Genomic DNA, 16,749 nt, shown 5'->3' with positions numbered 1-16,749 from the left:
TTTCCGTTGTTTTGCTTACGGATGCAGTAACAATGCATTAGTTAGTTGTTGACACCTATTGTTTGCTGAGTGGCCTCTTTTCTGCACTGTCTTAAATACTTTTCTTGTCAATATCAGTGGACAGAGCAGCAATTCACACAATATGTTGTAGGTTTTCATATTATTTTTGTGAAATAGTCTTGACTCTTGGTTTTCTTAGTTGCTGTGATAGAAAGCATGTTTTTCATCCAGAGCCTCAGCCTGGAGTCAGGCTCCAGAGACATTCACTTTTCCATTCTCCCCTTCCTAAAACAGAATAATACTTTTACAATCGCTATTTTATCAAAGCTTTCTACAGAGCTCTCTGCTCTGCCGTCACTTTTTTTGTTGTTGAACTTTCCCCCTCTCTTGCTTGTATCTCTCTCGTTTTCTATGCTTGTCAGCCTTCCCTTTTCCAACCAAAACAGTTTAGATGCCAGGCTTTATGTAGAGCTTCTGCTGACAGCCGATTAAGAGCTATCCTAATGCAGTCTTTGTTTTTCTTTGTTTTCATTGGTTTATGATGAGGGTTTTCAAAAGGGAAAATTGGTCTAAACTCTACATACATACTCATAGCACAGGCCTTGTTAGTAACACCATGTTGTGTGTGAAAAATGCAAGCATGCACACTACATAAATGGATATATTATATATTAAATACTTATTATTAAATTATATATTAAATATAGAATCAACAATCAAAACTATCTGTTATATGTTATTACAGTGTAAGATTTGATGTCAACTATATAGCAAAATAGCTCCATCAAAAAGCTCCATCATGCGCACACAATGCTGCATTTTACATACCAAATAGTATGCAATAGTATGTACTGTATATTCTGCAGCAATAATTTCAGCAGAGACAGCTCTGAGAACAGGGAAAACAAACAGGTGTAAAGATGATAGATATAATAGATGATTGATGATATAATAATTTATTTTACTGTATTCCTATGTTCTCCGCTTATGAATGTATTTAGGTCTGTGTTATACAGTTGTGTTAATTCTCTCCCCCAGTACATGAGTAAAGTGGAACCATGGTGTAAGGCATGTGGGGAAGGAGAGCTGCCATCTGAACTCCAGGATCTGGAAGATACAATCCACCATCACCAGGGACTGTATGAGCACATCACCACTGCATACTCCGAGGTCAGTACACAAAAGCACACACATCAGAGCATGCAAAACACAATATGCAAATATTAATTCCACCTCTGTAGAAGACAAAATAAGATGGACAATTATACAAATCATGTTTTTAAAATACACACGCATCAATATAATACACTAACACCTCTCTCCATCATCCATTCATATGTGTTAGATTTTAATTAAGATGACATAAAAACCAACAGTAGAAACCGATGCATGGGGAGATTGAAAAACAATCCCAACAGGGCTTATTTATTGTTTTTAGGTGAATGATATAAAACAATATACCTATGACATGAAACAGTACATATAAAACAAGGATTTTAGGCTTTTTAAGTTTGTTTTTTTAAGTTTAACAAATGCAAACAAAGTACTTACAAAAGTACAAAGTATTTCCTTAACTGGTGCCCCTATATCTTATTTAAAATTGACCTCACTTAGGGAGATGTTTGGGAAAATAGAGATTAGATAACTGGGATTGAACCTGGTAACCAAAATTAATTAATTTTCTAGTTATACCAAACAATTTAGTTATTTTTTACAAGCGTAATCAATCTGTTCTCTCCATCTTTGGTTCACTGAGGATTTTAGTAGCAGAGGCTTGGGGCATTTAATCATTCTCAAGTGAGATGCTTAAAAATATTTGCAAAATTGTCAAACTACACATTGCCTTTTACAGGTAAGTCAGGACGGGAAGTCTCTTTTGGACAAACTACAGCGTCCTTTGACCCCAGGAAGTGCTGATTCATTGATGGCATCGGCTAACTACTCCAAGGCTGTGCACCACGTCCTCGACATCATCCATGAGGTGCTGCATCACCAGAGGCAACTGGAAAACATCTGGCAGCATCGCAAAGTCCGCCTGCACCAACGGCTGCAGCTGTGTGTCTTCCAGCAGGATGTACAGCAAGTAAGAGATGCATACAGACAAACAGAGCAAAGTCCACCCACAATGAGACCCGCAGCTCTGTGGGCCTCAGCAGGTTTTGTTGTGCTCACGTGGACAGACATGCACACTTTCACATACACGTGCACAGCAAAGAGTATAGCGGAGACTGGAGAAAGTGCTGTCTCATCTCGTCCCTGTTTTTCAATTAACTACCCTGACCGCTAAAGCTGTCTAGCTAGTCCATAAAGTAATATAAATCAACACCAGTTTGCACATCTATACCTGCAAACATTTTACTGTAATTAATCAACTTATTGAGCTTTTCAGAAGGCTTGTCATTGTAGCAGTTTTTATTCATTTTGATGTTACTGAATCTTTAGAATAAAGATGATATTGCTGACACATTTGACACATTTTTGCTGGTAACAGTACACATATGTATACACACATGTATCTTGTATCTATAGTTGATAAACTTAACACATTGGCAGCAGTTTAACCATTAGGGAAATAAAATAGGAACACGTGTTAGATGTTGCTGTCTAATCAATATTTAATATCATAAAGATCCAAAAAATGTTTGTTGTTTTGCAAAGGGATACCTGATAGCAGAGGCTTTGAGTGATATTAAGATATACCATAATTAGCTCCTGCTTAATCAAAGCATTTTTTTTCACTTCCTGCTGGGTTTTTAGTGAGTTTGTATTGCTCTGTGTGACTGTCTGGAGACCAGAGCTCTTAGATCAAAACTACTGAGTTGGTGTATAGTGTCATCTCTGCGTTCCTATCCTTTGGGCATGAACTCCTCTCTGCAGCCCCCCCCCCCCCCCCCCCCCCCCCCCCCCTCTCTGTCTTCCTGTATCTCTGCACTTCTGCCTTTCCCCTCTACCATCCACTCTTTCATCACCCTTTCCTCTTGGTAGTGGTTTCCATGGTGATGCAATTCACTGTCACATAAAGTGTCGAGGGCATTGTGCACATGTTCATATGTGTTTGTCCCATCAAAATATTCTCTCGGAGACCTTGAGAGCATCATGAAAATCCCTTTTATTACCCCACATAGAAACAGACAAAGTATGGCCATCTGTTTAGTAGATAATAAGGCAATTATCTACAAAGATTTACAGCTAATCTCATCCACAGTGGAAATGTTGGCACTTTGCACTGCGCTGGATTTCCTATTAGGCCAAACTTAATTGTCCACACTTGTGTAATTTACACATGGCGGATTTCAGATGTAGAGAAAGAGTAAAGGAAGCGGGGATGAGAGGAGAGTAAGACAGAGGGGTGAGGGAGAGAGAGATGACAGCTATGGACTACTGTATTGTCAATGTGATCTGAATACAATCATATGAACCAATGGCACCCCCTACTGCTTGAAAATATGTACTGCATTCTTAATGTACTGTAGATGTGAATATTTTAACTATGTGCATACATTGTATTTGTGTGTGTTTGAAGGTGCTGGATTGGATAGAAAACCACGGTGAGGCCTTCCTCAGTAAACACACTGGTGTTGGAAAGTCTCTACACAGAGCCAGGGCTCTGCAGAAGAGACATGAAGACTTTGAGGAGGTTGCGCAGGTGAGTTTTAAGTTCAGAGCTATAAGCAGATCTTCATCCTGTGACAGGCTTTTCCCTTTAGGGAACAAATGTGCACTCTGAAGAAGAAAAAATTAAGGTCTAAAAGTTGGGTTCAAGTGTGTAAAATTAGTAATGGCAAAATCATATGTCAGAGGACATAGTTGCTTAAATAATGATCTAGATTTGACATTAGTGTATAGTCCTCGAACAATTAAAAAAAACAGTAAGAATTCAGTCTTTGAGACTGAATGCAGTCAGCTGCAACAGTCAAGTGTATAAGGTATTGTATTCTCATTTTAAACATACTTAATGTTAACATTTCAGAACACCTACACCAATGCTGACAAGTTGCTAGAGGCAGCAGAGCAGCTGGCCCAGACCGGAGAGTGTGACCCAGAGGAAATTTACCAGGCTGCCCACCAGCTAGAAGATCGAATCCAGGACTTTGTGCGACGTGTTGAGCAGCGTAAAGTCCTGCTGGACATGTCTGTGGCCTTCCACACACATGTCAAAGAGGTGTGTATTTTTGCTTCACTCCTCTCTTTAACCATAATGAACATAATTACCACAAATCCAAAGTATATGCTACTAATACTTTATGAGGACAGGAACCACGAAGATAGAGGGTTTAATATTTGAAGATGATTCTCCAGCTTTCATCATATGCAGGGATGACAGTAAAAACCTTGTCATATCCTTGTCCACCATAAACAACTGACTGATTAGTATTTTTTGCTGTTGCCTTCACACTCCACGGTAATAAGGCAAACAAATAGGAAATTATTTTTTAATCGTTACCATTTTAGATAAGGTCTAAATGACAATGGTGATGTAATGGTCATTTTGCTTTATATATTCATACATAAGGGATCTCTGCAATCAAAGTTGCAGTTGCATAATTCTAGCAATAAGTCACTGCCATCCATTTTAGGACTTTTATATGACACACAAGTGTAATGGAGACAATGTGTCAATCCGGGGGCGGCCTCTAGCTCAGTGAGTGGAGCGTCTGCCCCATGTCTGCTGAGTCCTTTGCAGCGGCCGATAGTCAATTCCAGCCTTCTACCCATTCATCCCCATTCTCTCTCCCCCTTTCCTGTCACTCTCTGACTGCACTCTAATAAATATTAGCCTTGGATAGAATTAATAGCCTCGAACCTATGTGATGTGCTCATGATTATTCTCCTTCAAGGACTTTTACATGGACAATGTCCATATGACTGAATTAATTTATCAAATTTTCTGATACAACCTTTAGGTGAAATGCCATCAAATTGCAGGATTGATCACAATTTATTTTTGCATTTGACATTTGTCTCATTTGCTAACTGTGATAAATTGTATTTTATGTCAAACGGGCCACAGAGATTTGAATTATTTTGCTTATATATCACAAAGTTCAGGAGCTATGATCAAAATCAAAGTGCTTTGTACATTGGCACCAAAAATACCTAAGAATTTACTTTTTAAGTTATTGCCTTCATAGTAAGAGTAACGTGTGTGTGTGTGTGTGTGTGTGTGTGTGTGTGTGTGTGTGTGTGTTCGTTCGTGCAAGTCATTTCTCCCTTTGCAAACATCTGTGCTTTCCTTTGCTTCTGTAGTGCACTTGTGTTTACACAAATTAAAGGCAATCTGCCCCAAACTGCCTTCTCCTTCACTGTGATAATAACAATCATGCCTTTAATTTCCCTTATTTGTATTTACTTTATTCCTTAAAAAAATGAATAAAGAACACACAAACTACTCAGTGACAGGGAAGGGATCCGTACATGCTGTGTTACTGTGGTGCTCTTCACTAAGCCACTCCTGTCATTGTATTATGGTAATGTCAAAGTCATGCATAGCACATCTTTGACTGTCAAAATTAACCTGTGCTCTGCGTATGTTAACACTACATCCTGTTTACATAGACTCACAGAGACAGTCAGAGCCATGGTGTTATTAATGAAGCTAGTCTTTAATGTCCATATGGACTAATCACCTTCATCCCATCTGTCAGCTCACACTGGTGCAGGTCACTGTGCTTGTGTGTATGTGTGAGCCTTTGTGTGTGTGTGTGTGTGTGTGTGTGTGTGTGTGTGTGTGTGTGTGTGTGTGTGTGCGTGTATGCTTGCACGTGCATGTCCTCCTGTGTGTGTGTCTATGTGTGCATGCCTGAATGTTTCCAACTCTCCTGCCCATCACCTCTTCTAGTTCGGTTGAAGCCGTTGGATGTAGTCCAGCATGTTGAAAGGCAACAAACGGTTCACTGTGGAGAGAGAGGACGAACTACATTGCAAGAGAGGGGATTCATCTGCACTGATATTCATGAAAAACACAAATGAAGTCTCTCTGCTCCAAAAGGCATTGTCCCGTAGTAATTTCTAATTTTGTTAATAAATTTACATTAGTCGCAAAAAGGAAGGTGTAACCTTCTGGATTTAAATTGGCATTTGCATATTTGGTTGACAAACAATGGCGTCTATGTCTATCTAGATGTTCGGTATAATGTAACATAGTTTATGTTACTAAGTGGATGATGGTAACAATACCAAAAGTAGACGTGTTTGTGAGTAGGCAGTGTGGGTGTTAGACAAATCGTGGGTGCCAGGGTCTCTCTCCTGCAGCCTGGATGTTGTGCCAGGGCTTCAGAGCGCTGAGCCAATTCACCCAGATGGCTAATCTGTTACAAAGATGACCATTCAGAAAAACACCAGCTTTGAGCAGAACTGGTTGGATTTAATTTCTGTCTCCCATCTTCTGTCTGTCCATTTGGCAGCTTGTCTATCGGTTCCTACATCTGTGTTTAACTCACAGTGCTCTGTGTGTCTGCCCCGCCTCATCTCAGCATGTGTACTCTGCTCACAGCAGGACTGTTTAGTTTGCTTCCTGCTTTTTTCCCCTCCCTTCTTGGAGGTGTAACACTACATGAGGCTACATTTTAACTGGCTTGGCTTTCCTGTCAATCACTGTTAGCTGTGGACGTGGTTGGAGGAGCTTCAGAAGGAACTTCTGGATGATGTGTATGCAGAGTCGGTGGAAGCGGTGCAGGACCTGATCAAACGTTTCGGGCAGCAGCAGCAGACCACCTTGCAGGCAACTGTCAATGTCATCAAGGAGGGAGAGGACCTCATACAACAGCTCAGGTGACAGTTATTAATAATACATGCTATACTAGTGTGTGCATATGTTAATATGTAATAGATACTCAGGATAATCCACACTTACACAATGCATTAACAAATGCAAACACACTCTCTTAACACAAGTTTTTATCCAGAGTAGTTCAGAGTGACGATATTACAACAAGATTCCTGAGTCACTGAAATTACTTACTAAATACACAATATAAGGGGAATGCATAGCCTAAGGCCTGATTTGACTTTTTTATCTGTGATCATTAGACAATCATGTGGTAGTGGGGTGAAAGGAAAATAAATACTAAAGCTACAGAGAATGATAGAAATGATTTTCACTAACAGACTGCACTGAGAAAAGGAAAGGGAAAATCATCCAAAAGAAAACATTCAGTTTTCTTTGACTTCCTAAGGGATGTCGTTACAGAAACTGGCAGCCACATCTTTGACCATAACTACCCTCTAAATCCTCTGAATCTGACCTCTCTCCACAGAGACTCGGCCATCTCGAGCAACAAGACTCCCCACAACAGCTCCATGGCCCACATTGAGAGTGTGCTGCAGCAGCTGGACGAGGCCCAGGGCCAGATGGAGGAGTTGTTCCAAGAAAGGAAGATCAAACTGGAGCTCTTCCTCCAGCTCCGCATCTTTGAGAGGGACGCCATAGATGTGAGTAGGCAGGAGATGGAGGCTTGGTGCATGATGAATATTTATTTTTGCAAAAGTGAGAGTGAGCAGATGAAGTAGAGCAGGGGAAGATGGGGTTTGGGTTCGCACAGGGTTTAAACAGCAAGAAAGGGGTGATAAGGGAAGGAATGTATGGACTTGCACTTGTAATGTCCAAGGGGAGAATAGCTGGAAAACACATGAAAAACATACCCACAGCATAACGGTGGTGGATGAAGGGAAGAAATTAAGCCCTATAGTAGCACACAAATGTGTTTATGGTTCCTTAGAAATCAAGGTGAAAAGGAGATTAGAAATTAAAATTGCATGAAGTGGCAGTTAAAAATGTTCCATATTACCCCATTTGTCTTTAAAAATGCACTTTTCCTTGAATGTAAAAGATCAATTGCAATTGGCAAGCGACACACTGGAAAACCGAAATGACTGTGACTCTGAGCTGATGGACTGTTACACAGTTAAATTGAGATTCAGTCCTGTAGTGAGGATTCCTGCTGGTTCAAAGCTTGGTTGAATTCACAGTGATACTCTCACATGTGCTACATTAAAAAAGTATTTAGTTCCACTTGACACATCTCATACACTGACTCATTCTAATTTGGTTTCCCCCTCCCCAACCAGCAATTGGCGGCATTGGTATCCACTAATTCCTGAATGTCCCACTGTGAGAGTGAATGCTTTTCTCAGCTGGTGTTCAGATGTGATAACTGCTCTTTTAAAATATGTTTCATTATTTTACTCGAGATGTTTATCGTCGCTGTCAAATCAGATTCGTTGAACTATACTATGTTGACAGATGAATTTCACTCAGTCTCTTTGGAGGAAAAGCTTAAAGCAGAGACACAGGTTTTTAATTCATGATGATAGTACAAGTAAAAGGTGGAAAGTAAGTGTCAGTGTATGAAAATGGTTTGCCATAATAATTACATTCCTTGTGGGATGTGAGATCAGTTTAATTAGCCAGTGGCATGGCTCGAGGGACAGCAGTGTCACTGTGTCAGCATAGCTTGTCAAATATCTCAATATCTGCTGGATGGCAGGATGAAGACAATGAATTCTAATGAGTTTAGTGACTTTTCCACTAGCATGTTTATGTTTGTGGTTTGGGTTAAATGTCTCAACAACTATTGGCTGGATTACCACAACAATGGTAACAGACATTTGTGTCCCCATTAGGATGAATTGTAGTCACTTTGACAATTTCCTGACTTTTTCTTTAGCCCAATTATCAAGTTAAAATTTTGATGCATACAACTTTTTGGTTTATCCTGGCAAAACCAATGACATCCTCATCAGGCACAGTTGTTTTTGTTTGTTTGTTTGTTTGTTTGTTTGTTTGTTTGTTTAGTGCTTATTAGCAGTGGTGGAATCTAACTAAATACATTTACCACTGCACTGAACAGCTTTACTTAGTAGTGACTTTATTTGTGTTTATTTATATTTTGTATCATCAATCTCAATTTGCAAATAGGTTTTAATACAGTATATTATTATCTGTTAATCCACTCAGCAGTTTATAGAGTAATTTCAATGAGCTTTAGCTTTACCAGGCGCAGCATTAAAGTAATGCACACATTAATGCCTCAACAATTATAATCCAGTAATATAAGGTTATGTATCTATCTGAAACTGGCCATTCTGCATGATAAGTACTTTAACTTTTGGTAGTCTAAGTATTTGTTTATGCTAACACTTTTGCACTTTTACTTGAGTAAGATTTTGAATGCAGGACTTTTACTTGTAGCAGAGTAATTTTACTAAAGTAAAAGATAAGAATACTTCGTCCACCACTGCTAATTAGGAAATGTAAACATGCCAACACGCTAAATAAGGATGTGTTAACATAACATAACATAACATAACATAACTTTTGAAGCATCATTTGGTTCTACTACCTATACAACCTGACAGAGCTGTTTGCATGCTTTTGGACTCTTGTCATGATGTGTCTTTAAATGCAAAAAGTTTGACTTTTCAGGTAAATGTTATAATGCCTGCCAAACCTGATTTAACAGGTGGAATTTTAGGCCAAGCACCGTTTGTTTGTATTAATTATCAGATGGTTATCTAATTATTATTATGGTTCTATTAATACCTACAACTATTGCTTTACCTTTCCTGCATTGTCATGTGCCTTTCTGGACACAAACAAAATCCATTATGTGCACAGTGTGCATGGTATGGAAGTGTTTTATAACATGCTGCTCATGAGTTAATTCTCCTTTGCTGTGTGCTGATAGGAGTTCTTCAGTTGGTTTCAAGTCTTTTGTGTCTGTGTTGCAAAGTCCAAAAGAACAGATAAGTCTCGCATTAGCTCTGCATGTCAAGCCAGGGAATGGTGGTGAATCTGCTAATCTCTCATGTCGAACACTGAAGTCCGCCCACACATACACACACATAGACAACGGATTAATGTGACACAGTACTGAAGCATGAAGATGGGTGGAGGAGGGATTGTCTCCCTCCTCTCCCTGCCCACACACACACACACACACACACACACACACACACACACACACACACGCACAGTGACACTCCCTCTTGGCTTGAATGGGGTTGTGTATTGGAGGTAAGAGCATGGGGTTGAGGTGAGACATGCACTTGTCTCACAGCGCTTTCTTCTTGGACGATAAGCTCTGTATCAGTGCACGCCACAGAGAAGGAAAGAAAAGTGAGGAGAATTATCTCCTCCGTTAGTTAGTTTCCACAGTGTTGCGAGCTGAAGGAGATGGTCTTTTTGCACACAGAGGGCATTTTACTCAACTGTAAGAGGAGAGGAGAGCAGAGTGCAAATGAGTTCTTGGTAAGTTTATACTTTGTTGCGAGATTTGTAAAATTTCAAGATTGGTTGGAGAGGGTATTATATTATTCTGCTATAAAAACATTTGGTGTCCTAGGCATGGAAATTGTGTTTTTATACAAGTAGATTTTATAGCGGGGGATTTTGTGTCAATCCAAATTCCTGGAGTACTGTGTCATAAGTCAAGCACGCTTTTCTCCTGGATCAGAAAAAAGTGCTCTTTACGGCAAAAAAGGTTTACCTTCCTTTTCATTTAAACATGTTAAATTATAGCAATTCTTCAAAGCCAAATGGCATGTTATTGCTTTTGGCGTTTGTGGTTTAGTACATTTTGTCTTTGATGAAAGCCCACAGTCATCGCACACACTTGGAATTTCTCTGTGCTAGCACTAACAACAGGATCCACAAGAATAATTGTACTTGGTGAAACTGCAGCTTAGTGACAGCTGGGGTTTGGAGGTAAACTTGAGAATAAACACTGATAGCTATTTGGTTCCCTGTGACTCAGATTTCATTGTCCGTATCTGGAGAATTAGAGAGAAGCACAGTTTATCCTACTCAAAGAAACCAAGTGGAAGAGAGAAATGATAAGAGTCAGAAAACAATGACTTTTCTGAGATTTTGTTTTGTTTGGAACATGTACTCATTGATACTAATTGTAGACCTGTGTATACTGAGTACAATTTTGGCTGGATACTTAAAACAGCATTTTGTGTTTGCGTTTAAATATGTCCTGACTTTTACTTGACTAGGAGCACTTGGCAGCTATCCCCTGGTTTTCTGTAAATGTTGCGCATGACAAATAGCATACACATACAGTTAGCCTGCAGTAAACTATTATTGCTAAAATGCAGCCCCATCCTTTGCCAAGTTTTACATTTTATGTGCTGTTGCTGCACTTTGAATCAGACCTCTATCTGTAGCACTTTTGGTGTTCTGACATACATCAACAGGACTGTATTAGTTCTAGCCAGGTGAAGAACCTGAGAGATAGTGGAAATTAAATATAGCTTGGCTTGAGAGGATCACATCCTCATGCATATTAAATTTCATGTCAGGAATCTTCTTACTTACTAACTGTGTTTCTATCTGATCGTAGTAAAGTTTACAGACATGCAAATATTAATGTTCTTCTGTCCCTCTCTACATCTCTCTGACTGTGATTATCACTTTCCCTGTTTTCTTTTCAAGCTACATTTAAACTCACAGACTTTCCTTTTTTTAGTCCATTCATTTGATTTTCACCATTACTGGCGGTCTTTTAAGGCACAAGATAGCGGTGTCTGAATTGAAGAGGACAGCTGCCAAAGCATCTTATTTTCATTTATGTACACAGATCAGATTTTAACACTGTTATGAGCTACAGCATGACGCATTCCCATTTCTGTACTCACTAACTCTAATAGATGTCCAGTTGTCAGGGCATGGTAACTCCATTAGTTTATAAGGTTACAGAACAGCTGAATGTAGAACAGACACGAGGTTCAAACTGTTTCAGACTTTTTCCCATGTCCCTAAAGTAGCTAAGAGCATGCAATTTGATCAGTTTTGTCTTTTGTGAATCAAGATATAGCCAAAGAATGGTCAATGTCAATAATAAAATCTGACATTGTGATATAATGTCACATTACACCAGGCCTCTCATAGAACCTAGTGGTTCAGTCTATTTCAACACATAAGAGTCCAATCTTAAATAAAGCATTGGAAAAGGAGTAAAATAATTAAAGTACCAATTTCTATGCAACAGTTACACACGACAGGTTCAGTACAATCATCTTCTTCATGCCATTATTTCCTTAGGTACAATATATGCCCAGTGGTCAAGGAATTATTAAAATCCTTTACTTAAGTAAAAGTACTAAAACCACTCTTGAAAAATACTCTGTTACAAGTACGACTTGTGTAGGAAATGTTGCTTAAGTAAGAGTAATTAGATAGTTAGGTAGTCAAGAACATGTAATTAAAGTATTAAAGCAAAAGTACCTTCTCTAGAAAAATCGAAAAAAAAAAAAAGAAATGTAGTGGAGCAAAAGTCTGTGGCATTAAAAGAACAGACTCGAGCAAAGTACAAGTATCTCAAATTTATACTTAAGTACAGTGCTTGAGTAAGTGTACTTAGTTACATTCCATCAGTGTATATGCCATACAGTTGACAGAAAAGCTGTTTTCACTCACAAATGACCTCTGATGGTATCTAGCTAATCTGACATCTTTGCTCACTGTGTTGCTGTTAATGAAACTTAACACTTTCTGCAGATGTTGCACTGTAAATGCCTTGCAGGAGAGGGAGTCCTCAACATCACATAGCAGTGACAGTATGCACTACGTCAAACAGCGAATCACAGGGATTATTACATTTATAGGTCAACTATTTTGAAATACACTTAACATACAGTACTTACACTTACAAAATGGCACATTGTAATTAACACCAGTTTCTTGTTTTCTTGTAACATTCTCTCTTCAGGTACAGTAAAAAAAAAGCCAGCCTCAGCCACTATTTCAAAATATATGGTAACTCCACATGCCCCAGAGCAAGAGGTTGTGATTCTGAATTAAGCATAGACTAAACTTCCTGAGTCAGTTAAAATATTAAAAAAAGACATAGAAGAAAACCATTGACAGGCAGAGCTGGATGGTGCCAGGATGAAGGTGCCCCTAGTATCATGATTCAGTCTGTGTGGGCAGTCAGAGACGAGCACTGACATCTCAGTACATCTGCTTTACCAGCCATGCATCACCAGTGTAATATGTTATCCGTTATTATGGCAGTCAGCATGGTGCTGGGTCACAGCGATTAAACTGTCTGACTTAGTATTCAAAAATCCTCTTAATCATCAAATAATATGGTATATGATAATAAAAAAAGACTTTTGCTGTGATATACAGTCCAGTTTGTGCTGAAGAATAATTATTGTAAGACATCTTGTTATCTTAGCCGTGTAGTATTTGCGTCATAAAACCTGCTCCTGGGATCAAATTCAGAGATTTGTCACACATATCATATAATCTATCTCTCCCCCCATTTTTCCTTTTGACCGTCAAATGATGTCTGAAATGCAAGCAAGGGGCGTCCATTGGCTCAGTAGATAAAGCAGGCGCCTCATATATGAAGGCAGTGTCCTAGCGGCCGCAGTTTCGATTCCAGCTCACAGCCCTTTGCTGCGTGTCATCCCCTCTCTCTCTACCCCTTTCACGCTATCGATCCTCTGTCCTATCTAATAAAGGCAAAATGCCAAAAAAACAAAAATCTTTAAAGGAAAAAAAAGAAATGCAAGCAAAATCATTTTAAACTAGAAATTTATTTTTGTTATGTTCTATATCATCTTTCAGTAATTTTAGTGAATGAGTTAAAAGTTTATTTACCTATTTTTTCAAATTCTCTACATGAGTTAACCTTTTTTTTCTGTCTCACTCTCTCTGTCCCCCTCATCAGATCATCTCAGACCTAGAGTCATGGAACGAGGAACTGTCCCAGCAGATGAGTGACTTTGACACAGAGGACCTGACGTTGGCTGAGCAGAGGCTACAGCATCATGCAGACAAAGCACTTACTATGAACAACCTCACCTTTGATGTCATCCACCAGGGACAAGAGCTGCTGCAGTATGTCACAGAGGTCCAGGCGTCTGGTGAGTGAGGGAATAGAAACATAAAATAACAGTGAAGTATTCTTTTTTAAGCACAGACTAAATGTTCCACTGACATACCTTATGCTCCTCATATTTTGTAATATGAATGGTAAGGCTGATGTTAAAGAAATAGAGGTGTAATTCAAATTTAATGTGCACAGAAAAAAGATTGTTGGCCAAAAGGTCTGTGAGAAAGTTTAGGAGAGTACAAATTTCGCTGACATCATGCAAAAATCTGGCTCTGCAGTCAGCCAGCTCAGCTGCTGCTGCTAGCTGCATGGCTACCTTAATGGTAGCAGTTGTTCCTCTGTAGTTTGCCAATAACTTACCAGTGCCAACTTTGCAGCTAGCGTCACAAGTGGCACACAATGCTGCAATGGAACGCAGAACTAAAATGTGAAAGCGGATTATGACAATGCTAAATTTGTCAAAAAAGAAAAAGATCTGGGCTGAAATCTCTATATGAATAATTTTTAAAATGCCTAATCTGTATCCATCCGGCTTTTGCTACTCTATACAGGTAACATAAAGTACATTCATGACATAGATATTTTATACCTTTCCCTTTCATTCCACTAAAGCTGTTACTAATAATTATTTTTGTTGTTGATTAATCTGCCGATTGTTTTCTAGATTATTCAACTATTGTTTAATCCATAAAATGTCAGAAAATAGTGAAACATATCTTAAGTGATGTCTTTAAATGTCTTGTATTGTCAGTCAAAAACTCAAAGATATTCAGTTTAATATGATTTTTAAAAAAAAAAAAAACAGAGAAAATCATCAGGAGATCTCCCTATTTGATAGGCCAAAAAGAATATTTCCTGAAATTTTTGCATGAAAAATTACTGAGCTGAGTAAATGATTATTAAAATCGATGGCGATTATTTTACTGTTGACCAGCGAATCAATGAGTCAACTAGTTTTTGCTTTAAATTTGACATAACGTTTGTGGATTCAGCAGGGATGTGTACAGAACTGCTAAATACGTCAATCTCCATTTACCCCTGACAGTAACAGGAAGTGATAATGAGTGAATAACTAGAAACATAAACAGAAAATAGACAAAATATATGGTTATTGGTAACCTGATAAAATGTCTATCTCAGGTGTGGAGCTGTTGTGCGACAGAGATGTGGACATGGCCACAAGGGTCCAGGACCTGCTGGAGTTTCTCCATGAGAAGCAGCAGGAGTTGGACCTGGCAGCAGAGCAGCACAGGAGACATCTGGAGCAATGTGTTCAGTTAAGGCATCTGCAGGCTGAAGTCAAACAGGTACGTACTTGAAGGAGAGGGACAAAAGAGCATAATAAGTATAGACAATGACACAGCTTTAAGACTTTGAAAGCAGTCTAAAAAGCAAGCTACCAAACGGCAAGGTTTTTCTACTTATGAAAGAATTATCCCTGTATTAGGCTCACAAAGTCTGTTTTTAAACAGCTGAAACATATTCTTCAAACATACAGTACGTTGTATTTAGATATTGTAAGTGAAAATGTGTTCATATATGAATGCTCACATGTGCTGTATTTCAGAAATAAACATCCCGCGAGCTATCTGAAGTGCTGAGGTCAAACTGACAAGTGGAAATCCATTCTGACAATTTATTGCCACAGCATACTGTGACGTTACAACAGAGCGTGTTGAAGTGCTAAAAGGCTGAACTTTGTCCTGTCTGTACATGACCATGGGTAGATGACTCATCCTGTGTCAACAACATCTCTCCCTCCTCTTTCTTTCTCTCTCTCTCTCTGTCTGCATATCTTTGTGACTTTGGAGAACAGTCTGAATGATACAGTTTGGTTGGATGTTCAGCCAAGGTTTAAAGAGAGAGGGAGATGAATGGAATTTTTTGTTAGAAAAAAAGGCAAATGGGCCAGAGAGGATCTGACTTAATGGGATGGGAAAAAGATAGAATTTCTTAGTTTATTTGTTGTGTCAGAGAAGAACATGTTGACTCGTGATTCTACTCGTGAGTATTCACTCAGTAGCTGAAAAAAATCACAGCAAGAAAATAGCAAGTTTAAAATGCAGCCTACTGATGTTTGAAAGCAAAACAAAAACAAACATAGAGCCAATTTTCATAACTAGGCCTGTTATTATAGTGATGCAGCTGAATAACTACAAGCTTTCTGTTTTAACTTGCACCAGAATTAATGAAACATTCAACAAAAGTGGTGGCAGATATGATATTGAGACTAAAATAACCAAAATGATACCCAGAGAAAACTGCAGCAAAACACTTCAGAGGATGCCCTGCCATTGTATTAATCTAACAGATCTGACAGTATGATGATAGTGTGATGCCAGTATGATGATGGTGTTATTTTTACTCATCTGCCCACGGAGAGGCAGAGCCATATATACAGCTACGGACTGTTACAGAAATCTATTCATGTCTATGCAGCTGATAGTAATTTATAAATTAGAATAAGCAGTGGCTTTTGGTTTTTAAGATAGCAAATACTTTTAAACCACTTCAAGTACACGTAGTAAACTAATATAGCATGTTTTTATTGCGTGATTCTCTCAGATTACCAAGGAAAATACATCTACACTGCATCAGTCTTACTTTCCCTGACAAAGCCTGGCTCTTATGCCCCCTGCACTACATCCTGGAACATTTCTGCAACCCTGTTAGGCTAAAGTTAGACACAACCATAATCTGCTAATTGTAGGTTGTATATTTCTGCTGCTCTTTTATATCTTTCGACCCTGGCTAGTACAGTACTTCAATTGCTATAGTGTGTTTTCCGTTATTTTGTCTTGTCCCAAACTGAGAAAATGTGACTTGTTATAACTGCTTTCTGCATGCCATTATGAAATAGCATCATTTAAAGATAGGGATTATAGATAGAGCAACTAAGATA

The 16,749-nt window shown here is 38.8% G+C and overlaps 1 protein-coding gene across 3 annotated transcripts in view; it reads left to right on the top strand.

The window, feature by feature from the left end:
- Positions 1-16,749, top strand: part of triob (trio Rho guanine nucleotide exchange factor b) — a 117,832-nt gene that overhangs the window by 61,052 nt on the left and 40,031 nt on the right. For all 3 annotated transcript variants that reach the window (XM_042490614.1, XM_042490615.1, XM_042490616.1), the window contains 8 exons: positions 1,039-1,170; positions 1,853-2,083; positions 3,524-3,646; positions 3,971-4,162; positions 6,602-6,771; positions 7,257-7,431; positions 13,683-13,878; positions 14,988-15,154. In XM_042490614.1, coding sequence (XP_042346548.1) covers positions 1,039-1,170; positions 1,853-2,083; positions 3,524-3,646; positions 3,971-4,162; positions 6,602-6,771; positions 7,257-7,431; positions 13,683-13,878; positions 14,988-15,154 — 1,386 coding nt within the window. The remainder of the gene's footprint in view (positions 1-1,038; positions 1,171-1,852; positions 2,084-3,523; positions 3,647-3,970; positions 4,163-6,601; positions 6,772-7,256; positions 7,432-13,682; positions 13,879-14,987; positions 15,155-16,749) is intronic.

Source organism: Plectropomus leopardus, chromosome 7 (assembly GCF_008729295.1).
Source record: "Plectropomus leopardus isolate mb chromosome 7, YSFRI_Pleo_2.0, whole genome shotgun sequence".
Taxonomy (NCBI): Eukaryota; Metazoa; Chordata; class Actinopteri; order Perciformes; family Serranidae; genus Plectropomus; species Plectropomus leopardus.
The sequence above is the reverse complement of the archived record's forward strand: the minus strand, read 5'-3'. Positions and strand labels throughout refer to the sequence as shown.